Genomic DNA, 26,281 nt, shown 5'->3' on the forward strand with positions numbered 1-26,281 from the left:
GCAGTACTACAGAGATCATTTCCTTAGATTCACAGAGGATGGATTTGTCAGACGCCCAGGCTATAGGGATGTACACATGTCTCACCCTATGAGGGTGACTATTGGTCAGATTAGAGTTTCCTCTCACTCTGGAGATTGAGGCAGGGAGAGCAGCACGAATCCCTAGAGAGGACAGAGAATGTAGATTATGCCAAAGAGAGGTAGAGACAGAGGAGCATCACATATGCAGATGTCCTGTATATTATGAGATCAAAGGGAGATACCACTGCTTGTTGAGAGAGGGTTTTGGCCCACTTAGCCAGGTGATGGAGTATCCTGATCAGAGATGCTTAGGCCTTTTCCTCCTTGAGCTACACCGACATAGAGAGAGGCTTCTATAGGTGCAGAGCCAGAGATCCTAGTCACAGATCACCAGCTTCTTCAGGCTATCAGCGAGCCACATTCCCCTCCCCCTGTATCATCTACCTCCCGATGAGGGCTCACACTATAGAGAGCCTCGGAGATCAGAGCTGCCAGGAGACCGCGACTACCTGGACGCAGACCACCGCTACTCCATCAGGCCTAGTCTGCCCAGATCCAGGCACGATACCGTAGAGCTATGGAGGAGGGAGTGCAAAGGCTACACCAGGGCACAATAGATGTAAGAGTACTCCTCGCCCCATGCCCCATGTATGATGTACTACACCCCACCATCTCCACTGGGTAGAATTAGTAGTATACCACCTATCATGATTGTACATCTATAGCATGCTAGACAGTGACTGCACAGTGAGTTGCATATGACTAGGATTAGCTTTTCATTTCAGTTTTTCTTTCCATGATACTCAGGACATGGACTTGTTGTATACAGATTTGTCTCATAGGCCAATTTGGCCTTCCATAAACGTTAATATATCTTGTCTCTCTCTCTCTCTCTCTCTCTCTCTCTCTCTCTCTCTTGCACTCTTACTTCCGCTACATTGTGCAATGGTCAAGAACCAAGGTGCTGAATATTCGTTATCTAAAGTATAATCCTGTCTGTAAGCTTCCACATGTTACACAAGAAGTTCCAATCCACTCTGTCATAAGCTTTTTCGAAGTCCAGAAAGAGAATGGCAAGGGATTGTTGGCTAGATTTAGCCCACTCTATACCTTCCCGAAATGAAAAGATTACAAAAAATACTCCTTCCTTGGAGGAAAACATTGTGTGTATCATGAATAATCTTATGAAGGGCAGGCTGAAGCCTTATACTTACTGCCTTCGTTAAGATTTTGTAAGCAGATCCAAGTAGAATTATGGGACAAGGTGGATAAGACCCTCTGTGAGAAATGGAGGCATCATACCAGTATACCACACTGCAGAGCAGTAGTAACATCATCACCAGTGTAATTCCAAAACTGCAAAAAGGACGGAGAGCGACCATCATCTCCCGGGCATTTTCCTTTCGAGAGGGCCTGCAAAGTATGTCTTAACTCATCCCTTCGAAAAGGGGGCATCCAAAGAGGCGCACATAGCATCTGTAAATAAGCTTGGGCATGTGCTTCTAGACTTTCTGTTGTGCAACATCTTTATCCAAGGAGTGGGCCCCTGCAGAGAGCAAAATTTGATAAAAATCTGAGGCGTTACTCCTCACCTTATCTGGATCAATGTGAAATTCTCCCTCAGAATCCTGCAAGCATCTCAAATTGTTCCTATCGTGAATAGGTCCATGCATTGAGAAAAACGGTTTGCATCTGCCACCCATTTGTGTCCAACATGCCTAATTAGCATGAAATGCAAACTTAGCCCGCCTATCCATGGTCACTTGTAACTCAGCTCTAACAGTGGACAAGGATCTAGGATCCAAGGGACTCGAGATGCTTCTCATGTTTCCCCTGAAGCGCAGCCAACTTGTGTCTGATAGCTCCCTCCTTGTGCAAAGCTTGTTCTTGTCAGAATACGCAGCGGAGATGATGACCAGATCTGGGAACACAAGAGCAAAACGCAGTGCAGAAAATCACAGCACAAGAGAGAGAGAGAGAGAGAGAGAGAGAGAGAGGCGTGTAACTCTGCTCTATATACACAAGAAGATCCCGGAGTTGATACAAAATGGAATGGGGGGCTGGGGGCCATTTTATGTGGCCCCATATACCCAGTCGGCCTGTGCTAAAGGCAGTCGACTGGTCCTGAATATCCACGACCAGCATATGCAGCCAGTCGGCCAGCTGTGAGGAGTCGACCATCAGAAAAATGGAGTCGTGGACCAATGCCATCAGTCAGCCAGCTACTGGGTTCTCCTGCCATCTCAGGGCTGCCTCCCAAGCCATAGAAAAATGGGAAAAAATAGGGGAAAAATACGGAGAGAGGGGAAAAATGAGAAAACACCTCGTAAGGGCGGGCACACCCACAACAAATGCCCTGGTGCATAAAAATAGACAGGAGATGACTTCTAACATCCCCTCTCAGCTCCTGGCTGTGAAACCAACCACAGGGAGCTGGGGTGCCTCCTGAGCAAATCCTGAGATAGCGACTTCGTGAAGAGGTTCATCGTACTGTCCTCCGTCGAACAGAACTCTAGCAAGATGTCATCAGCAACGATCTTTTCACGAACAAAGTGCCTCTGGATGACCATGGGTTCCTCCAGTGGAAGCCCAAACCTGCAATGCAACCTTTGCATCCTCTCCATCTCACAAGTAGCCCGGTACTCTGCCTCTGTCATCGACAAGGCAAAAGATGACTGTCTCTTACTGCTCCGTAAAACTGCTCCTGGGCCTGAAGTAGATCTCCTCGTGTCCGGATCTCCTCCCCAAACTGAGTCACTCCAACCGTGGAGTCGGACTCCATCCAACAATCCCCCTCCTGTGTACAAGAGTCCATGATCCTTCGCATGCCGCAGAAACCACAGGAAACGCAATCCTGCCTCCAAAAGAGTCATCCGCAACCATGAGCTCAATTGCCTCATTAGGAAGCTCCCGTCCAATCTGGTGTCCATCAACCAGATCAATGAACCATTCTGCTTCTGAGTCAAAGAGGCATCACACTGCTCACAAGGATCAACACCTGTTACGGTGCAAAAACAAGTCCTGGAAACCTGCTGAAGACCACACAAGGCCTTCTGAAACCTGTCAACCACCCCCTCTGAATCTGGAACCACAAAGCCTGGAGTATGCACCTCCTTTTGCAAGTAATCAACTGCCACCTGCCTGGCTTTCCGAAAGGTCCCTGTGGAAAGAACATCCTCACCTACTGGAGGTTCTTTGTCCCGAGTACTACGAGACATCAGAGCATAAGTGGCCTGTTTAGTTTCCTCTGACTGACGAACACAAGAACCACCAACATCAGTACTGGAGAGTTCCTGCCAAACAACTGCTGCCATCTACTGGCAAGCTATCCACCATCTGGTCCCGGAAAGCCTGTACCTGTAGCTTATCCACACTTAAGTGGCCATTACCAGACTGCCACTTATCACAAACCTGAGGACCTGAGAGAGAGAGTGCTGAAAGCTTGTAAACTCCATTCTCCACTCCGCCTTCCCAAACCACTAGGCCTGTTGCTTTGTCCCGGAGAGCAACAAAATGCTCATCAAACTCCACCCGTACGCCAGTCTTGCAAACCTGATGCACTGACAACAGATGAAAACCAAGTGACGGAACATACAACACCTGGGAGGAATGCTTCCCCCCTCTGCCATCGGGAACTATCTCCATCCTGCCCTCACTGTGAACTGGGATACTGGATGTATCCCCAGTAAGAATGTGACCAGAAAACCTGCAGAGATCCTGTAAACCAGAGCGGGAAGGAGTCATGTGCCTGGAAGCACCATTGTCTAGAATCCACTCCCGAGTATCCGTCGCGGAGAGTCCTTCAATCTCCTGTGTTACGACCCTGTGTTTTTCTCTGGACAAGATGCAGGTGTGCACGGGGACATGGTGGACAGTGTGAATGGCATCAGGTGGGAGTGAAGATGGAAGCCCATGTGTGGATAACCCCATGTGTGAAAGGGGGCAAAGGAATTTTAGCTTTGAAGGTTTAAAAACCTTTAAAATCATTTATTAAGCCCTTCATTAAAGAAACGTGGCCCTTATGCTATTTTGGGGGCCACGTGTGCTTTTTGGGTAAAAGGAGGGCTAGCAGGCAAAAGAGGCGCCTATCCCTACAGCAGGCGCATGTGCTTTTCTGAGGAGGGCTGGTCGCCTGAAGGGACATGTGGGCTGCACACAGGAGAGTTCAGGCTGGTCTGTACGGACAGCTGTACGGACAGCTGTACGGACAGGACAGATTCTGGCGCAGCACAGTTCTGCTGCAGGCGTGTACAGGCAGCGCTGGACAGAGCAGCGCATGTTCTTCTCTATGCGCAAGGGGCTGGACTGCAGGGCCTAGTCGGTTGCATGGTAGATGCACATGGGCTGAATTGCAGGTACAAGGCGGCAGCGTGGAAGAGAGGACAGTTGGGCAGTGGCTGATCTGAGCGTGGGACTCTCCCCTTTCTTGGTGAAAAGCTGCGCAGATAAGCAGGGCATGAGAGGCTCTTTTGGAAAGAGGGAACTGCAGGTGAAACAAGGGCGTACATGTGGGGACAGCCAGTACCGCTTTCTCTCTCTCTCTCTCTCTTTCTTTCTCTCCCTCTGCTAAAGAGTAGACAAGGGTTGGTTTCTCTTGCTACAAAGGTGGACAGAGGTTGGTTTTCCATGAACATAGACATCATGTCGATGGCGTTCAACTGATGGAACATTCAGCTTCTCTAAGCTTTGGTACGGGACTGTTTTGGGACAGTTTATGGGATGTTTTTGTTTGGTCGCAAATTCAGCTTTGTACTTGGGTTTTTGGCTGCAAGTACAAGGTCTTTTGGTTATGTTTCTTGGCATGGGAGTGATGCAAGCTCGCATGGCTGCGTGCTAATGGAGCAGATTGTTTTCTTCCTGCTAGAAAGGAACAGTGGGACCTACAGATATGGACATCTCTATGTTGCCAGATGTTTCATGAGGGAACAGGTAACTAGATGTATGGAAACAGGACAGAAGTTTCAAAGGGGAACAGGCCTAAGGGTTTCATGTGGAAACAGGTCGTAGGTTTTCTCGAAGAGACATGTTTTTGGGTTTCTCCAGGAGATAGGTCACATGCAGGCAGAAGGTACAGGAGTGGACACATGTTTGGTACAGCCTTGCTACTGATAGGACAAGGGACAGGGAATCCATGACAGAGATGGATAGTACCCTTGGATGGTAGAGAGGGTTTGTACAGGTGTGTCAACTGTATGGTATGCTGTGCTGTGATACTCTTTTGAGAAACAGTTTGGGAGTCTGTGTTGTGATGCAGAAGCACTGGATGTGTCAGGGTGTGATGCTGTTTATAGTGTGAGAGGCTATGGATGGTTGTGGCAGCCTTGATCATGGGAGAAAGCTTCTGTATGCAGACTCAATGTGAAGAGTCTTTCGATATGAACAATGGCTGGACTTGTTTGTGGATGCCGTGTGGAAAAGAAGCCAGATGCAGGTTCTTTGCAGGCTTCAGGAGTTCTACTGGGACGGCTGAATTACCAGCCTTATATTGTAATCAAAGCTCTTAAATTCAATTAAAGAAATACCGCAAGGGGCGCCACTGCGATTTGGGGCCAATCGGTGTCCGTGTACTATTTGCAGGAGCACTCTAGCTCCCCCTGTTTGTTTTCCTTTTCTAGGTCCTCAATGGTGTTGAAGTGTTTTATGTGCGAGTGTTTGTTCCACCGCCCTTTGGTTTCTGAAGGCCGGTTTACAAGGTTCCGTTTGCCGGGACACATCGTCGACTTTCTCAAGGAGGCGAGTCCGTGGTTGCTTTGGTCGGGACAATCGCCAACTTTCCTAAGGGGGCGAGCTCGTGGTTGTCTCATGAGAGTCACATCAAAAGCTTCAACATGAGGAAAGTGAAAAGGAAGTGCAGGACACAGTACAGGATTTTGTGTCTTTGCCTATTTGAGGTGAAGAGCAAGAGCTGAAGATGAAGTTCAGGAGAAAAGACACCAAGGACAAGAAGTAGTCGGCCAGGAACAAGAAGCAGTTGAAGTGTTATGGTGCAGGAGATGCGTTGAAGGCTATGGCTTTCGACAGTTTGTCACCAGTGGTATCTTCATAGAGGCTTCATGGGTTCGGAAGACAGTTCGTGGTGATCTACTATGCTTCATCGAGGACTTGTGCTTATCACTTGGGTGGAGTGCAAGCAGGTTTTGGGTGCCTGAGGATGTATCAGATGAGGCTCAGACGGAAGCAGAGGAACTTGACGAGGTTCTTATTCCCGAGCAGATACTGGCACATTAGGTACAGGGTAAAGTTTCCCGTCGCTATCCTGTGAAGTTCAAGAGCTGTTCACTGATGGATACGAAGTGGATGGAGGAGGTTCACTGATGGATGCGAAGTGGATGGAGGAGGGTGACTTAGCAGATTCACCTCAGGAGTTGCAGCTTTATCTTGATGCCTATGAATTGGAGTCGACTCTTGTTACCGCTCATTCAGGTTCAGCAGAGCATAGGTCTGGAGCATTGCCTGATGCTCAAGAGGGGGGTAGCACCTCCGCTCCCTTGTTACAGACAGGCTCATTTGTTATCTAGGAGTCGCTTGGTGACATCTTTGTATTCACCCGAAGGTACTGAGGCTGACAGTACATCTGCTTATGGGACTTCTATGATCTTGTGTTCTAGACACATAAGATGGTAAAGTTGGGTATGGTTCACAGTCGCGCGCACCTGGAACTCTAACTGCAACTATGGATAACTCTATGGAGGGCATAAGTCTTGCGAGCAGTCCTAGAGTTGGTTTGGTTCATGGAAATATGGATCGAACTCTATTTGTGCATGTATGCATACACTTGTTGAGGTAGAGGTATTTTTGTATTCTGGTGCCATTGGATCCTGGTACCATTGAGAATACATTGGGAAATACTCTGCATTGTGTCACGTGCTGCATGTATGTTGGTATGATACATCAAGTGCTTTATTATGTCATGGATGCACCATTGGGTGTAACTCCTGCGGGATGGCCATGAGACATATGTGGGAAAGTACTTGGTAGATGTAGTGTTTGGATGCATTGAGTGCTTGCATATGCTCATGTTTTACCTTCAGTCGTGGGTCCTGCGGGATGCCCATGGGCGTAAGGCTTGCGAGCAGCCCTTAGACTGTTACTTTGGAGTAGGTAGAGCATCTTGAGGAGCATATTGTTTGCGAATGCATGTGTTATGCATATGTTTGTCATATGTAGAATGATGCATGGTTTTGTTTTTGGCTAACACAGGTAACGTGTTTCCATTTGGTTTTAGACTTTTGCTGTAGGTTCTAAAGGAACAAGCAAGAGGACAGTGTGGCTTATTGTGCAGGATGATTGTTCTATCATCCAGATGCATTGGAAGGCCATTGTTTCTGCCATATGGGGTATCTTTGCTCATGAGATGTTTTACTGTGCCATTGAGTGCAATCGAGGACGCTTGCCATTTTTCAAGAGGGGGGTATGTTACGACCCTGTGTTTTTCTCTGGACAAGATGCAGGTGTGCACGGGGACATGGTGGACAGTGTGAATGGCATCAGGTGGGAGTGAAGATGGAAGCCCATGTGTGGATAACCCCATGTGTGAAAGGGGGCAAAGGAATTTTAGCTTTGAAGGTTTAAAAACCTTTAAAATCATTTATTAAGCCCTTCATTAAAGAAACGTGGCCCTTATGCTATTTTGGGGGCCACGTGTGCTTTTTGGGTAAAAGGAGGGCTAGCAGGCAAAAGAGGCGGCTATCCCTACAGCATGCGCATGTGCTTTTCTGAGGAGGGCTGGTCGCCTGAAGGGACACGTGGGCTGCACACAGGAGAGTTCAGGCTGGTCTGTACGACTGTACGGACAGCTGTACGGACAGGACAGATTCTGGCGCAGGACAGTTCTGCTGTGCAGGCGTGTTCAGGCAGCGCTGGACAGAGCAGCGCATGTTCTTCTCTATGCGCAAGGGGCTGGACTGCAGGGCCTAGTCGGTTGCATGGTAGATGCACGTGGGCTGAATTGCAGGTACAAGGCGGCAGCGTGGAAGAGAGGACAGTTGGGCAGTGGCTGATCTGAGCGTGGGACTCTCCCCTTTCTTGGTGAAAAGCTGCGCAGATAAGCAGGGCATGAGAGGCTCTTTTGGAAAGAGGGAACTGCAGGTGAAACAAGGGCGTACATGTGGGGACAGCCAGTACCGCTCTCTCTCTCTCTCTCTCTCTCTTTTTCTTTCTCTCCCTCTGCTAAAGAGTAGACAAGGGTTGGTTTCTCTTGCTACAAAGGTGGACAGAGGTTGGTTTTCCATGAACATAGACATCATGTCGATGGCGTTCAACTGATGGAACTTTCAGCTTCTCTAAGCTTTGGTTCGCGACTGTTTTGGGACAGTTTATGGGCTGTTTTTGTTTGGTCGCAAATTCAACTTTGTACTTGGGTTTTTGGCTGCAAGTACAAGGTCTTTTGGTTATGTTTCTTGGCATGGGAGTGATGCAAGCTCGCATGGCTGCGTGCTCATGGAGCAGATTGTTTTCTTCCTGCTAGAAAGGAACAGTGGGACCTACAGATATGGACATCTCTATGTTGCCAGATGTTTCATGAGGGAATAGGTAACTAGATGTATGGAAACAGGACAGAAGTTTCAAAGGGGAACAGGCCTAAGGGTTTCATGTGGAAACAGGTCGTAGGTTTTCTCGAAGAGACATGTTTTTGGGTTTCTCCAGGAGATAGGTCACATGCAGGCAGAAGGTACAGGAGTGGACACATGTTTGGTACAGCCTTGCTACTGATAGGACAAGGGACAGGGAATCCATGACAGAGATGGATAGTACCCTTGGATGGTAGAGAGGGTTTGTACAGGTGTGTCAACTGTATGGTATGCTGTGCTGTGATACTCTTTTGAGAAACAGTTTGGGAGTCTGTGTTGTGATGCAGAAGCACTGGATGTGTCAGGGTGTGATGCTGTTTATAGTGTGAGAGGCTATGGATGGTTGTGGCAGCCTTGATCATGGGAGAAAGCTTCTGTATGCAGACTCAATGTGAAGAGTCTTTCGATATGAACAATGGCTGGACTTGTTTGTGGATGCCGTGTGGAAAAGAAGCCAGATGCAGGTTCTTTGCAGGCTTCAGGAGTTCTACTGGGACGGCTGAATTACCAGCCTTATATTGTAATCAAAGCTCTTAAATTCAATTAAAGAAATACCGCAAGGGGCGCCACTGCGATTTGGGACCAATCGGTGTCCGTGTACTATTTGCAGGAGCACTCTAGCTCCCCCTGTTTGTTTTCCTTTTCTAGGTCCTCAATGGTGTTGAAGTGTTTTATGTGCGAGTGTTTGTTCCACCGCCCTTTGGTTTCTGAAGGCCGGTTTACATCCTCCCTCCCCGAAGAAGATGAAACATCGGTGTCCATCACCTCCAGGTGCACAAAAGCCGGAGTCTTCATGATTGCTGCTGAGGAATCTTCACCCTTCTCGGTCTTCCGCTTGGGACACTGCCTCCAATAGTGGCCTTTCTCGCCACAATCATTACAGGTCCTCTCTGCCTTTAGTTTCTTGCGGTCAGTAACGGACTTCTTCTCAGAAGACTTCTCCGAGGAAGCCTTCCCTTTGCCCGTGTTACGGCCTTTCAACCGTTGGCCAGTTAAGGCCTCCGAACCTCCACCCTGAGAAGGGTTCGTGAATTGTTCCTCCTAGTCCAAGACCATGGGCACAAGCTCCTCCCAAGTGATGGTGCTGAGCCTGCCACTGGTAATAATCAAAGACGAGTAAAATGCTGAGTACTGAGAGGGCAGTGCGACAGCAACGTTATGGCCATGTCCTCTGACGATATCTCCTTCCCAGCCTAAAGAACTACGTGCTGAAGAGCCTGCAGCTTGTTAATATGCTCCCGCATCGTTGACGACTTTGCAGGGCTCATAACCCGCATCTGTACTTCCAAGGAAATCCTCTTCATGGGCGATACCCTGTTGTAAAGAGAGGCCAAATGCTGCCATATACCTCTGGCCAGCGTCATATGCTTTACATGATTGATTACCTGCGGTGTGTAGTTGAGAAAGATAAACGAATGGACCTTGGCGTTGACACGATCCCACATTTGTGTCTGAGCCTCCCGGTCCTTTCGGATCGATGGTAACTCCCCTTCCTCTACTTTCGGCCGTGGAACCCCAACAACGACGAAATCAGCGAGGTCGTAAGACTCCAGAACAGATTCCATCATTACCTTCCATATGCCGTAGTTGTTCCCGTCCAACTGACGGTCCACCGGGAACGTGGGGAGTGTCGGGATCTTCACATGCCTCTCGGCCATCTCAAACAGATCTGCCATTGCGGGGATGTACTCTGAAAAGGGTGGGTGGGTGGGAACAAAGAAGAGCTAACACCTGCAAGTGGCTGTCCAGCAAATCAGCCCGCCGTCCTCTTGCTTCTCCTCTTCCCAAACAGTCCTGTACGGTCCACCAATCAGCCACACAACAGTCCCCCTCTTGCTCACACCAATCCCAAGAACTATCTAGAGCCTAGGCTCTGATACCATGTCAGAATACGCAGCGGAGATGATGACCAGATCTGGGAACACGAGCAAAACGCAGTGCAGAAAATCATAGCACACGAGAGAGAGAGATAGAGGCGTGTAACTCTGCTCTATATACACAAGAAGATCCCGGAGTTGATACAAAATGGAATGGGGGGCTAGGGGCCATTTTATATGGCCCCATATACCCAGTCGGCCTATGCTAAAGACAGCCAACTGGTCCTGAATCTCCACGACCAGCATATGCAGCCAGTCGGCCAGCTGTGAGGAGTCGGCCATCAGAAAAATGGAGTCGTGGACCAATGCCATCAGTCGGCCAGCTACTGGGTCCTCCTGCCATCTCAGGGCTGCCTCCCAAGCCACAGAAAAATGAAAAAAAATAGGGGAAAAATACGGAGAGTGGGGAAAAATGAGAAAACACCTCATAAGGGCGGGCACACCCACAACAAAGGCCCTGGTGTATAAAAATAGACAGGAGATGACTTCTAACAGTTCTTTCTTGGCCAAAGCAACAAAGTGATAGTGCTGGCTAGTCCTCTCCAAGGCCAAGGTAAGTCTCTCCCGGGGGTCAAGTGTTGGAATGATCATCTGCAGCCCCATTTGATCCCTTTTATGCCACCTTTTATTCAGCATATTTATCTGATATTTTTTGGGTATTTTTCCCACCTTTTATTAGGTGTCTTTCCTAGTCGTTTTACCATGACTTCTACACCGACTCATCTCTTCATCTATTCCCCAACTTCCCAGGGAATCCATCCTAGATGGGACCAACTACCTTGATTGGTCTTTGTAGATGAAGACTTTACTCTGGTACCATCAGATACGGGGTATTGGTACTAGGGCCAATGCCCGGCCAACTGCAACTTCTTCTCGGGCTGAGATTCATGCTTGGCGCATGGAGAGTGATCATTCAGCCACGTAGTAGAGGGGGGCTAGGCCTCATTGACCTCACTATTTAGAGCTGTGCCCTGTTGGGCAAGCTGATCGTTCGAGGATTCCGTCCTGGTGGTGAGCCCTGGAAGGATTTCCTCTTGGCCTGGATTTCAGCCTGCAGCCTGAGTCTAGGTGGCCCTTGGCCGCAAAGTACCAAATGGATTTTCATAGAGATGCGGGCCCGTGGTTTTAGCCCTGCTTTTGAGGACAGATTTGCAGCCAGCTTACTTCGAGCTTGGGATCACCTCAGGCCAGCCCTTAAACAGATAGCTCCGGTAGTCTCAGAGGAGCGGCTCCGGCAACCTTTGGTCTGGAACCCCTTGATCCGTTTACCTAGTGGCCACATGTTAGGGGCCCGACCTCATGTATCATGAGCGCCTTGAGCATAGGACTAGCCACGTCCCTTGGAGATTGGATTGCACACATGCAGTTACCCCCGAGGGTGCAAGAGAGGCCCAGTAGGGGTCCGGGGTAGAGCCAGGCTCAGCATTGACATCGACTCAGCTATCTCTCAGGAGTGGCTGACCCCTATCCCAAACCTGACTCCCCTAGTGTGGCTAGATGTGTTTATCAGACATGATATTCTCGTGGTGGTCCACGGAGCAGATGAGGGCAGTGGTCTGCCATGAGTGGTCTGCCATGGTAGACTAGAGAGATCCGAGCTTCCCTTAGAGCACTTCAGTGGTGGCTGCAGCTTGCAGAGGGTGAGGGTGATTGGTTTTCGGGCGCGGGAGTCACCACCAGCCAAGGTGACCAAGGAGAGATTACGGTGGCTATGGATATGGGAGTGCCGACCTCTCACGTGCCTACCGTGGGACCCAGGAAAGGTGACTTGGCATGACCCCGCGGATCAGGAGGAGACTCTGGATGTCCCCTTCTTTGTGGCTCCGGCAGCAGCAGCACATTGGCAATCTCACAGGGCCTCTCACAACGTTCCCTTTCAGATTTTTGGAAGAGGCTTTGGGACAGTTTTCGGCCTAGAAAGATCACCCTCTTTCTTTGGTTGATGGCACACAGGAGCTTGGCGGTCGGTACTTGGCTGGCAGTTGGAGGTCGGCCAGCAGCTTGCCCGCAGTGTAGCCACCCTCAAGATTCTTAGCGACTTTGTCTTTGGAATTGCCTAAAGGCTCAGCACGTTTGGCAGCGGATTGTCTGATTCTTCACTATGGACAAGGCATCGACCCGGATCATTACATGGGGCACTGTCGCTTTGGCCACAGAGGCTGGAGTGGTCAGGGCTTATGAGGAGGATGGGGGAGGGCTAGCCCTTTAGGTCTCTCACCATCGTATTTCGGCAGTACCAGCCATAGCCCCACCTACTGACTACTAACGACCGGGCTCATGCCAGAGTTGGGAGATTTGCAGTCATCCACCAACCCAAGCATACTGACTATGCATTTTGTAAACTACTGGTTTTCCATGCAGAGCAGTTATAGGGGATTTGATGCATGAAATACAATACCATTGAATCCAAAGTTTGTAAATGTTATCCATAAACGTGGAGGTGCCATTCTTGGCACTTCATGTGCTGGAAAGATGGATGATTTGGCCAAATGCTCCTTTGCAGTCAGCCAAAACAATAGTGATTTGGCATTTGAGAAAAGTGCCAGGTCAGGGAAATGAGAGCATTAATGTCAGAAGCCTCATGTGTCCATTCCTTCTCTTTCCAAGTGAATGTTGACTGTCCCTCACTGAAACTCTTCTCAGTGCCTATTATCAAGAGAGGTTTGCAGATCCTCAAAGGGACCAACTTACAGTATAACAGTCCTAAGAGAAGCAGATCTTGCTTCAGTTTCCATCCAACTCCCATTAAGCAATGATATAACCTTGGCTCTTACAGTACGTTCTATGCTGATCCAAATCTTAAGTGAGTACCCTGGACATAAAAGTATCATCTTCCCACTTTCAGAAGCAACATGTATCCTTGCTTTCACTAAGCTAATGCAAAGTGGGTCCTCACGACTCTATATGAGGAACGTAGAGTTAGTCTCGGAGACTTCTATGAGTATCCATTCCCACTTCTCTATTGCATCATTTCTGATCCATCTTCTATTGACTTCTCATGCTACAACTCATGCCATTTTAAATTCTTCTAAAATGATCTAGTTTAATGCTTGTACAACAGAGCACAGCACATTAGAAGGCCTCCGCTCAGGGATACATTGAACAAGACCACTCTCATTATTAGCCAATCGATCATAATGCTCTGATACTATATTAAGGTAGAAGGAGAGGAAGATGACATCACACATCATGACCTACAGATGTACACACTAACAAATGAGTGTCCTTATTTTTTTTTTTGTGAATGAAGCTCAGTTTTCCAAACAAGAAAAAAAGGGTGACATTGAAAAGTTTTGTGAGCACAATTGCTAGGAGTGTAGCCATGCATTATTCCTGAGAAAGAATGATGGATACAATAATTAACCTGATTCTACATGGTTATTACAATAGATATGAAACTCTTCAGAAGCCTCAACAAATTTGACATATCAAGGCATTTGCGGGGATCAGGTATTCTATGTGAATTTGGAGTACACCTTGGACTGCAGATATGAAACTGTTCAGAAGCCTCAACAAATTTGACATATCAAGGCATTTGCGGGGATCAGGTATTCTATGTGAATTTGGAGTACACCTTGGACTGCAGATTCAATGTTATGAGTTAGGCTCGGTCTAGTTCAGTTGATGAATCGTGTTGAAGGGTATACAAGACTTGTTGGTTCCACATATCAATTGGCCCGGGTAAGCACCAATGTAAGCAGTCATTTGGAGGCTCCAGTGGCTGCCGAATTCTGTAAGGACCTGGATGCCCATCAGGTCGCAAGAAAGCACTGTATGTTACATCCAAAAGTTTAAGCCTTGAAGGTTCGTTCAGAATTGCCATAGCTTTCTCGAACTCTTCTATTTGAATTTTATTTATCTCATCGTTCATCCAAGGCAAGGGTGGCCATATATCTGGTTGAGAGATTGGCGCTGTTCTATTGCAAACACCTCCATTGTTCCATGAACCATGCTCAAAATGATCCACTGTCACAGTTCTTAGCATGGTGATTCCCCTATACTCCTTTACAATGTACTTCAAGACATTTTCCATTGTGATTTTCATTACAGGGACTAATTTAACAGTTGTGAGGTTGAGCCCAGAGCGAGCATTAACACCCAGCATTGTATTGCTCAAGTAGTAGATGCTTGGCCTAAAGTACCAATATCCTGTGGAAATAATGGCCATGTCATAGTCGGCTAACTGGGATGACCATACCTTGTCTGGAACATCTAGGTGAAGCTTGTAAATGCCCTGGTCGAGTGTGTGATTCACAAGAAATGGTGACCATATGTTTGCCAATGTGAAGTTGTAAGAGGAAAAACGCCATTTGTATTCCTTGTCTTTCATATCAGAGAACAGATTCTGAGGATCCTCGGCCTGCACACACAACATCAAATTAGGATAATTTCAATGAATGTGGATTACGATAATCATTCTGAGGAAAAATGCAGAAATTCCACACTTGTGAGAGAGCACACAGAAGTGCTTGCATGTGATTACGTGCGATGGAGTCCCCAATGAACACTAATTTCTTCCCCCTCATCAATTTGAGGAACTGGGCAGGATTGAATGGTGGCAGTTCACAATCATTGGGCTCCCATTTCCAGTTGAGGTAACCCTTGTCTGGCTTTCCATTCTGCATGCAATTCTGGGAAGGCTGAATATATCTACATGTGTCATTTGTATAAAGAGGTGGTCTCATATCAGGTACCCATTTTCCTCGAGAAAGGTCACAGTGCCCTGCGATGCAAGTGTCAAACCATTGTCAGGTCAGAGCAGTGAATTTCCAGACTCCAGATGATTTACACCCCCCCCCCCCCCCCAAAATTTATGGGTACATTGGTTCATTTTTATTTGTACACACCCATGAGTGGGTCCTTCTCCCACTCCCTTGTGATGTCGCGCGCACCCCCCCCCCCCCCCCCCCCCCCCCCAATTGGTAGCGAGAACCTAACCCAAAACCTCTTGCTTGAGGCTTCAATGCTCTAACCAGTACACTGCGCGGCCCGGGGAAGTCATCCATGAGATCGAAGCATGATGAAAGTTAGAGTTGCCACAGAATGAGACACCTAACGAGATTGCAGTCTGATGAAAGTTAGAATTTTTTCAAAGATACCATGAAAGTTAATTTTTTCAAGAGATACCATGAGAGTTTTTCGAAGAGATACCTAATGAGATTGAAGTCCGATGAAAGGTAGAGTTGCCCCAGCTGTGGTTGCTGATGCTGGCGGAAATGAGCACATCTGACTGATGAGGTAGAAAGACGAACCACCAGCAATTGAAAACGAGGAAGGTGATAAGAAGAAAAGAAACAGCTGATTTGCCGTGAGAGGCTGGGCTGGTCATGTTCAGGGAGAGGGAAGAGTGGTTCATGTAAGCATGCGAAGGCTACAGATCAAAAAGCAAGTTCCCGAGCTTGATTCGTGGGAGAGAGCATGATTGAGGAGCCACAGTGGTGAAGAAGCACCATGATGTATCTGCTGGAGCTAGTGCTAGTGGGTGCGGCAGTTGCTGTGGGTTGCAAATAGCTACCAAATTCAGCATGTTGGTAGGTGAAGTAGAAGTGTGTTGGCTCCTGGGTTTTAGCCTACTAGGGGTAGCTCCCACCCACAAAGGAGGTAGTGGATTCGACTCTTTACCCTAGTGGCATTTACATTCACCACCAACACTTACTTTCACATTTAAAAAAAAGAAGTGGGTGTTGGATCGAGCCGTCCTTGTCGTCGCGGTAGGGCGGTTGGTGGGTAAACTCTAGGATCACAGGTAGGGCAATGGGTGGGTGAACTCTAGGATTACTTTAGAGGTAGGGAAAAACCAACCCCCACCCCTTCTTTTTACCCTAGTAGCATTTGAATTCACTACAACCTTACTGTCATATATGAAGGGGTGGGATCGAGCGGCCTTGTTGTGCGGGTAGGGAAGTGGGTGGGTAAAGTCTAGGATCACAGGTAGGGTAATGGGTGGGTAAACTCTAGGATCACTTTAGAGGTAGGGAAAACCCAACCCCTAGGCCTTCTTTTTACCCTTGTGGCATTTAAATTTAGTGCTGACTTATTCTCATATATATATATATATATATATATATATATATATAAGAAGCGGGGGTGAGATGGAGCATCTCTATCGTGGGCAAGGCAGTGGAGTGGGTAAACTCTAGGATTGCTTTACAGGTGGGGAATACCCACCTCTCAACCTTTCTTTATACCCTAGTGCCAATTGAATTTAGTACCGACTTGTTCTTACATTAAAAAAAATTAAGGGGGGGAGGGGGTGAGAGAGAGAGTCTTTGTTGTTGCAGGTAGGGTCGCGGGTGTGGGTGAACTCTAGGATCACTTCAGAGGTAGGGAAAACCCACCCACATCCCCTCTTTAAGCTTATTGCCTCTTTTTATTCTATTACATCCTGCCATTAATCTTCCTCACCAAGTTCTTCTCCTCCTTTTATCATGCTATTCAAGTGAGTTAAGAGCACGTCCCCCCCTCACCCCCCGTGTGTGTTGGGGGGGTAGGGGGGTGGTCAGGGGGTTGAGAGGATTGAAGCTTATAGTCCACCATCCACCCCCTCTCTCCAAACAAAGTTCTTGAAACAACTCTAGCAAGTTTCACCTAAGGTTCTCTAACTAATCTGCACTCCAAATGCTCAGTAGTGTTGATAAAAAACATGCAAAGCCTTACAATGCACTTGGAGGTTAAATTTTCAATTTCATTAAACCTAGAGATTCATCAATAAAAATTTGAACTTACTTGGAGAGCTAATCAACCAAGTTTTTTAATAAGACCATTCTATCCATATAATAAGTGTTAAAAGATTATATTATAGAAGGCCTTTAAATGCTTATTAGTAATACATTCATGCCTAACAATCATTAAGCACGAACTTACTTATGGACGTGTATAATTGCATGTATGAGATTGATTAATCTACCTCCAAGTGTTTTAGTTGAATATTAATCCTAAGTATTATGTTTTTTAAGATGACTTAACGAGGAAAAATTTGTCACCACTCACAATCCTAGAGCCACTTACATCAACTACAAAGAATGGTCTAGTAAAGTCAGGAAGTTGTAGCACATGGGCATAAGTAAGAGCTTGTTTCAAAGCTTGAAAAAGGAACTATCATGCCTATCTGTCCAATGAAAAAGGAATTATCATGCCTATGTGTCCAATGAAATTATATAGCCTTCTTTAGGAGATGTGTTAATAGATGTGGAATATATTCAAAGTTCTTGATAAATTTCTTATAATAGCTGTGCATAATTCTAAGAGTGATTGTAAATCATGTATATCATGAGTTCTAGTCTAAGTGACAATGGATTCAATCTTCTTTGGATCTACTTGAATGCCTTGAGATTATGTGGTCCAAGTACTCAATTTTATCTTGACAGAGACTACTCTTCTAAGGGTTGAGATAACATTAGTTTTCTTTCAAAAGAGAGAATACTAGCTCTAGACGTTTTTTATGATTTGCATAATCCTAAAAATCATTGTAAATCATGTATATCATGAGGTCTAGGCTAAGTGACAATGGATTCAATCTTCTTTGGATCTATTTGAATGCCCTCGGATGAGATTATGTGGTCCAAGTACTCAAAAAAGACTACTCTTCTCAAAATTCGAATAAAGTTGCTTTTTTTTCAAAAGAGAGAATAGCTCCAAAAGAAAGAATACTAGCTCTAGATGTTTCTTATGATCTTCAATACTTTTACTAAAGACGAGTACGTCGTCAAAGAATATGACCACAAAATCTTGATGTTTGAGGAATATGCAATTCATCATATGACTAAAAGTTGCAAGAAACATTGGTGAGTCTAAAGGATATTATTACCAAAAACTCATGATGACCAGACTTAGTCCTAAACGCAGTCATGCATATCCTTCTCAATTGTGTATAAATATGGTAGACCTCTTGTTTTGCAACCACACATTAAGTGGGTGGTGTAGATGAATCTTTTCCACTTGAGGAGGCTAACAGGTAGCCCATTGTGTGTAAAAATATGGTAGACCTCTTGATGCAGCCACACACATCCAGTGGGCTGCTTGGATGAATCTTTTTCACTTAATATTGGATTGGAAGACTCATGAGCCAATGCTTTGCACACAACACTTAAGGGGAACCAATTAGAGGAGTATATAGATGGATGTAGCCATACCCAACCACTATATCACAAGCAACTTCATGGAAGCGCCTCATCACTTATTATGGTTTATGGTGTGTTTCAAGGACAAGGTTACCTCTTCAAATCATGTGCTTTCCCACTTTCGGTGAGGATAATGTACCAGTCTTTTCCTCCATTTAGGATAGATGGCTATTAGAGATAAAGTCTTTGGAAGGATATCATTAATGTTTGAATGGTCCAGTTGGTGAGAGTGGTGGGCAGGGTAGGGAAGCTCTTCTATATTGATCCTCCTCAAGGGATGAATCTTGCGCCGCCTCATGCTTTGGGGGGGGGGGGTTTGAATCTTGATCTCTACACACAAGGTAGCTATGTTTTTACAACTTAGGACCTCCAAGGAATTTGAAACACCCTGTGTTAGAGCTTGAAGAGATGCCCCGTAGAAAATTCCGTTATGATGAATGATATGTGCCATTATATGTGAGCTTTCCCTATTTTCTTCAAGCCTTTCAACTACACAATCCTTTGTTAAGGTTTTAAGCACCTAGTTTGCCCAAAGGTCTGTGCTTTTGCTTCCTTATTTGTCCAAGGGTCCTTCATAAGCCTTCCTTTTTTGTGCAGGGATTCTTGGTAAGCCTTCCTTTGAACTTCTTAGTCCAGGGGTTCTTGGTAAGCCTTCCCTGCTTTCTTCAAGCCTTTCAACCACATAAGCCTTTGTATTAAGGTTTCAAGCACCTAGCGTGCCCAAAGGTCCTTGCTTTTGCTTCCTTCTTTGTCCAAGGGTCCTTTGTAGCCTTCCTTTGAACTTTAGCTTCCCGTTTGCATGCTTTTAAATTTTTTCCTTGATTAATTAATATCTTGGCTTTGATACCACCACTACTAACACAATTTGGGCAGGATAAACCTCTCACCTTTTATCTTTCAAACTAAAATTGAACAATATGTGCAAATAAATCAACTGCGACAAAAACATATGAATGCATATAAAAGCATGATAAAAATTCATACAAGATAAGCATTGGGTGTAATCTTCCCCTCCCAACATGAGTGGCTCCATTTCCACACACGAACATTTTTTATATTTCTTCCAAAATAGCCCAAGGAGCCATAAATATATCTCTTTACCGAATTGGACTTATCTTTTACAAAAATAGCCATAAGTCTTTTGACTAAGGTTCAAAATAATTGCACTCATGTGCACAAAATATAACACATCCCAACTATAACAAAATGGGTAGTGGATATAATAACAAAATGGGTAGTGGATATAATAACAAAATGTCGGCATATGGCTAAATAAATGAAGTAACCCCCCATGATACCGCAAATGATAATTATGCGCTATGCACAACCTTACGTCTATACGATGTCCTAGTTAGCTCGGTCATAGTGCTCATCACCTACTACTCAATAATGCCAACCATGTTGGTTACATACAGTTAATTGGACTCCTCACAATCAATTGGACTCCTCATAATCAATCCCAACATGACATCATATGATGGGCACAAGCATAAACACCAATAACACTAGCTTATTATATAACAGGAAATCACCTGCAACACTAAGAACACTAGCATGGCCTTAAATAAGACTTGCACATTAGTATTTAATAATGAAATCGTCCATGATGGTAACTACTAGCATGGTGCAACAGTACTTCAGGTGTCCCCAATCTACCATTATATAACAGGAAATCACCTGCAACATTAAGAATACCAGCATGGCCCTAAATAACATTTGCACGTTAGTATTTAATCATGTAATCATCCATGATGTTAACTACTAAATGGTGCAATAGTACTTTAGGTGTCCCTAATCTACCATAGAAGGATCTAGTTAACATAAGGTCTTTAAATGCTTAATATTAATGCATCCATGCCTTAATGAAGAGATTTGGTGGATATGTCATGACCATTAATGTAGATGTTTATGCCAGTCTTGGCTCATTCATACAACTACCAAGAGGATGAAGAGAAGGAGATGAAGAGGGTTCTCTAGGAAGTATACCCACCAAGGACTAGTCTCACTCAACACTACTCGACTTGCAAGCCTTCTGCTTACAACGTCTACTGTGCTATTTGGCTACCTTGTGCTGCATAAGCCTTAAAGCTAGCCACACTTTCGCTCATACCACACTACTCTACTAGTAGTAAGAACATTGACAAGAGGTGAGCCAACAACATCTTCATTCCTCATGAGCTTCTACAATACACAAACTATAAGCCTCCCAGCAATATGCAAACCACACGATTCGTTGTTCCTATCTTTAGGGGTGGAGCCCTCTGTGCATTATATAGGTTATAGCCTCCCTGTAACAAATTCATATTGGGAGAGTTTACCTTTATATCAACCTATTATAAGAAATTTCTTTTGATTTAGAGTCCATTGGGGAAGGGGATATAGTGTTGAACAAAGATCTCCCCTCAATATATTGACCATCAGTACCTGAGTATTGTGCACGTAGATGTTCCCTTGTATGCCTGTCCTTCTCCTCTCTCGCTTTCCTCTCTACCCCTTAGTTTCTCTCTCTGCCCGTCGCCGCTAAGTTCATGCTTCTTTGATCTGCTCGCATTGCCCTTTCCACTTCTACATGCACTGTAAGACCTCCTCTTTTTCCACTCATGCTCTTCGTGCTGCCCTTTCTTCCCCTTCCTGCTTTCCCCTCCGCCTCCCTCTTCTTTGTTGACCTTTCCTCTACCTTACTCAAGAATGGAATTACTCTTAAATGTTGGCCTTATTATTATTATTATTATTATTTTAGCATCATGTGGCTAATCAATCCCTTTTGACCGGGTGAACCATTCATAAGAGGAGCTTGTAATCCTCTTTGTCAAAATTGAGAAAGAATCCAAGATGAAATTTATTGGGAAAAAAATTTGGTTCTCAGCCCCCTCTATATCGAGGCCCATGACTATGTATAGTGGCATTGCCTTTCGAATCTGCGTTCCATTTTAAAGATGTAAGGCTACTTGGGAGAGGATTCTTCCAAGTAGACTTTGACATAGAGGAGGTAACCTGAGAAGTGCTCAAGGGCAGTCCTTTCCCTTTAGTCCCCCAAGGAAGATTTTCTTCCTACCCTACCCTACACTAGCTACTTCGACCCTTTGAAGAAAACAAAAATTATTACCCTACTTCGACCCTATGTAGAAGATCGAAATTGTTACCCTACTTCGACCCTTTGCAGAGAGCAGAAAACCAAAATTCTTACCCTATAAGACTTAGGTTCCCAGGTCTTCCTCATGTTTATTGGCCATTTTTAGAGGCCATTGGGGTAGCCTTTGGGCTGGTCCTATAGGTGCCCAACATCCCTGTTTTTCTGACTTTTGCTACCCAAGTAGTCACTGCTTTAGCTGATGTTGTTCCCAAGGTTATGGTGTTGGCTCATGACAGTGTGATGAGGAGTACTTTAAGGATTTTGTACTGCTTCTGCATAACCGAATGGTCCCTTAATGTATGGAGATGTCATGTAGACCTAAGTGAGTCTATCATTAGGTGTGGACCATTTTACGTGGGATTACCCTAGGGTTAGGGGTCATAAGAAGCGACATAAACATGCTCCTCAAGAGACACAAGCTAATGCTTTGCCTTGGCTAGCCTTTCACCAAGAGTGGCAGGTCATCTCTTAGGCCAACCTCTAGGTGGGAATGATGGGGCACAAGATGATGCCACTCCCAAAGAACATACACACAGTGATGATATATTGGGTGAGAGTGACAAGTTTGTAGAGTCATCCTTACCAATAGAAGGATGTTTCATCAAGGCATAATAAATAGCTTGAGTCCTCCTTGCTTGGAATGGATACTATGCCCTTGTTATGTATGCACACAAGACACATTGCCATCTTATGAGGCCTTGTGGCCTTGTAAGATGTGCCCGTGAGGGTATAACAAACCTTTTGGAGAGAACCTCCTCCTAGGAGAGATTCATACTCTCCTTCCACGGCAAGGATTGTTGCTTTCCAAAGGAACCTCCTTATGGGAGAGATTCATACTCTCCTTCTATGGCAAGGATTGTTGCTTTCCAGAGGTGCCCCAACTCTTTATCTTACTCATGGCATAATCGTAGAAGTAGGGATGGATACATCTTTACACGATTGGATAGGTTTTATGTGGATGACTGGGGCTTGGATAAGAGGAGGTTCTATCGCCATCTTCCTTTGGTAATACCCAAAATTGTCTTATACCTCATGGAACTTGGGTGATAGAAGGGTTTACCTAGTGTTTGCATTCCAGACGCTCTCTATCAGGATGCAAATACCTCATTGGAGGTTAGAGAGATTTGGAGGCTTTGTGATGATCCTCACTCCTGAGAGAGACTTGCCTTGGCCTTGGAGAGGACTAGCTACTAGGAATGTTTCTTTACTGCTTTAGCCAAGAAAGAAAAGGCTCTAGACAAGGAGTGAGCTATGAGAAGTAGGTTGGGATGTGCTCTAGAGGGAACACGAGAAATATCCTAAGTCCCCTTGGATCCTAGATCTCTTATCCATTGTTAGAGCTGAGTTACAGGTGGCCAACGGATAGTGGCCTAAGTTTGCATTTCATGCTAATCAAGCATTTTGGACACAAATGGGTTGCAGATGCAACAAACCATTTTTCTTAGTGCATGGACCTATGCATAGTAGACAATTTGAGATGCTTGCAAGATTCTCAAAGAGCATTTCACATTGACCCAGAAAAGGTGAGGACTATAACCTCAGAATTTTATTAAATCTTGCTCTGTACTACAGGGGGGGCCACTCTTTGGGGATAGAGATGTTACACAATAGAAAGTCTGGAGTGCATGCCCAAGATTATTACAGATGATATGTGCACCTCTTTGGATTCCCCCTTTTTGAAGGATAAGCTGAGACATGCTTTGCATGCACTCTTAAAAGGCAAATGCCCAAGGGATGATGGTTTGTCTCCATCCTTTTTTTTTCCCAATTTTGGGATTAAATTTGTGATGATGCTCTGTAGGAGAAATGTGGTGTACTGGCATGATGCCTCCCTTTCACAGACAATCTTATTCACCTTGTCCCAAAAGGTGGGGACAAGACTAATATTAGGCACCAGTGGAGGCCCATAACTGTGCTTGGATCTGCTTACAAAATCGCTATAACAAAGGTGGTGAGTATGAGGCTTTCAGCCTGTTCTTTAGAGGGTTTTTCATGATACACAAAATGGTCTCCTCTAAGGAAAAGTATTTTTAATAATATTTTTTCATGCTAGGGAGCCATTGACTGGGCTAAATCTAGACAACAATACCTTGCCATTCTCTTACAAGACTTTGAAAAAGCTTATAATAGAGTGGATTAGGACTTCTTGGAAGGCATGATGACATGCATGGGTTTCTCTGAGACGGGTCTCTTGCATGTATAGGGAGGCTCCTAGCACAATTTTAGTCTACGAGGAGCATGGTGAGTGCTTTTTTTTTTCAGAAAGGAGACTTCTAGTAAGTATGAAAAATTTTTACAAAATGGAGATTCCACACCAAAAAAGGTGGAGATCTCAACCAATCAGGAGCCCTGTGCTGCGAATAGGGTCTCGAATGAGAGGACGTGAAAAAGATACCAATGTCACACTCTCTCATAAATTGGCCATGCTTCCTCTCCGTAGCTCTCGAAGATACTTGGATTCTGGCCCAGGTAGCCTTGATGGTGTGAATAATATCACTCCAAATCCTACAAAGACACTGAGAAACAAGAACGTGAGTACCCTCAATGGCCCGGGTGCATCTAGCCTTCTAGATATTCCAGGCTGATATGCTAGCAATAATCTCCGAAGAATTGTCTAACCTTTATGCCGCCGTAGGTGGACAAAGTGTGAAAGTGGTAAATCCTGAGAAGACAACACTGTCGAGCAACTCCTGCCTAATCATAATGGCCAAGCTCCTGTCAGTCCCCTCGAATCTCAGCTGAGGGCCTAGACTGTGTCAACCAAATGATAGAACCAAAAGAAATGATAGCATCCCTCTTAATCCTACCAAAGAGGTGTGCAATCGCCGACCAAACCCTCTGTGCTTCCCTACATTCCCATAAACAATGGTAAACACTGACTCCGAAGCTCCTGTATATCTAGGGCATGCTGGGCAAGCAATAGTATAACTGACCTCCACTGATTGGTGGCCAAACCACCATGAAGAGAAACCCAGTGGTGGTGAGTGCTTTTAAATCTCCTGTTTCATGAGGCTAGGATGCCCCTTAGTGCTACTACTTTACCTTATAGTTGTGGAGGCTATGAGAAGGTTTCTTAGGGTTACCCCAAGGGATTCGGGCCTCAGGCTCTGCCTCTTCACATAGAGAAAGAGTTATTGGACTCAAAGTTAGCAGATGATACTGCTATGTTTTTGGAGGCCTCACATGCATGCCTTTATGCTTTTTGCATGGCCTTGGAGATGTTTTGTTTGGCAGCAGCAGCAGGCTAGTGACTCTCCAAAAGTAGATTGGAGTTTGGATGTGGGGTTTACTTAGATTGAGAGAGGATGCACTACTAGATACCTTGGCTATCATGTTGGCATTGTTGCATCTCACCTGCTAGATACCTTGGCTATCAGGTTGGCATTGTTGACATCTCACCTACCAGATACCTTGGCTATCAGGTTGTCATTGTTGACATCTCATCTTCATAATAGTTTGCTCATGTTCTCATGAGCATTAATCAAAAGTTTAATTTGGCTTCTAGAGCCTTGGTATCTAACCAAGTGCTATTGGCTTATAACCAAGTGCTGCTTTGGTTTGTCACATCATGCTAGATTTTTCATAAGGGATGCATTGGTTAGCGTTGTTGGCTTATTCATAAGTTTCTTTTATCTAGATTAGATGGCATTGTATACACCAATGTGAGAGTAGCTTGGATATCATTATTATGCCTAAGCAAGAGGGAGGATTGAACATCATTGAACCATGAGGTGTAGTATAAGACTTTACTTTATAAGTTGGTTGTCAATGGATTTCTTCATGGCACTGAGGCTTGGAAGGACTTTCTTCTGCAAATAGATTACGAGGTGCACTCCAATTAGGGGAGGTGATTGGATTTATAGCCCACGTTTTATCTTTTTGGATGCAAAGCGCACCGACCACCTTCTTCGCCTTTAGTGAGATCTCTTCTGTGAGGTTGGGATTTCGTGAGGAGCTTCTTGGTTCATATTTTTTCATGGTCATTTGAGGAGGTTTCGGGTAGCCCATTGTGTGGATGAATTTGGTAGACCTTTTGTTGGAGTAGCCATGCATAATATCCAGTGGGCCACTTGGATGAATCTTTTCCCCTCATTATTGGATTGGAATAGGCTTATGAGCTTCATGGAGGATGAGACAATGCTTTGCACACGGCACTTGAGGGGGGCGCTAGTTAGAGGATTATGTAGATGGATGCAGACATACCCAACCACTAGATCACAAGGAAGTTTGTGGAAGGGCCTCATCACTCATAATTTGGGGTGTTTTTAAGAAAAGGGGTACCTCTTCAAGTCTTGTGCCTTCCCACTTTGGGTGAAGACAATGTACCGGTTTTTAACTCCATTCAAGACAGATGGCTCTTAGAGAGAAGTCTTGGGCAGGATATCATTGAGGGTTTGATAGTCTAACTGGTGTGAGACTAGTGGTGGTGGGCACGATAGGGAAGCACTTCTATATTAATTCCCCGATGAATTTGGTGCCTCTTGGCACCTATAGTTATATGACGGGTGCCCTATTAGATACCTACATTGGGATCCCAGTTACTGGGAGTGGAGGGATGTT

At 45.4% G+C, this 26,281-nt stretch overlaps 1 protein-coding gene and 1 long non-coding RNA gene across 29 annotated transcripts in view; one reads left to right on the plus strand and one right to left on the minus strand.

The window, feature by feature from the left end:
- The window catches only part of LOC147620010 (uncharacterized), a 62,416-nt gene extending 47,598 nt beyond the window's left edge, over positions 1-14,818 (plus strand). For all 28 annotated transcript variants that reach the window (XR_015261709.1, XR_015261719.1, XR_015261721.1 and 25 more), the window contains one exon: positions 13,859-14,818. This is a non-coding gene — a long non-coding RNA (uncharacterized LOC147620010). The remainder of the gene's footprint in view (positions 1-13,858) is intronic.
- LOC147620011 (protein trichome birefringence-like 25) lies at positions 14,070-16,071 on the minus strand. Its single transcript, XM_086772137.1, has 3 exons — positions 15,620-16,071; positions 14,914-15,191; positions 14,070-14,828 (listed from the first exon to the last, which is right to left on the minus strand). Exons 1-3 carry the CDS (start codon positions 15,822-15,824, stop codon positions 14,070-14,072), a joined length of 1,242 nt encoding a protein of 413 aa, XP_086628263.1. The 5' UTR covers positions 15,825-16,071.
- Between the last annotated feature and the right edge of the window lie 10,210 nt (positions 16,072-26,281).

Source organism: Cibotium barometz, chromosome 32 (assembly GCF_041138505.1).
Source record: "Cibotium barometz isolate CiBa-2024 chromosome 32, ASM4113850v1, whole genome shotgun sequence".
In the NCBI taxonomy this organism is placed as follows: Eukaryota; Viridiplantae; Streptophyta; class Polypodiopsida; order Cyatheales; family Cibotiaceae; genus Cibotium; species Cibotium barometz.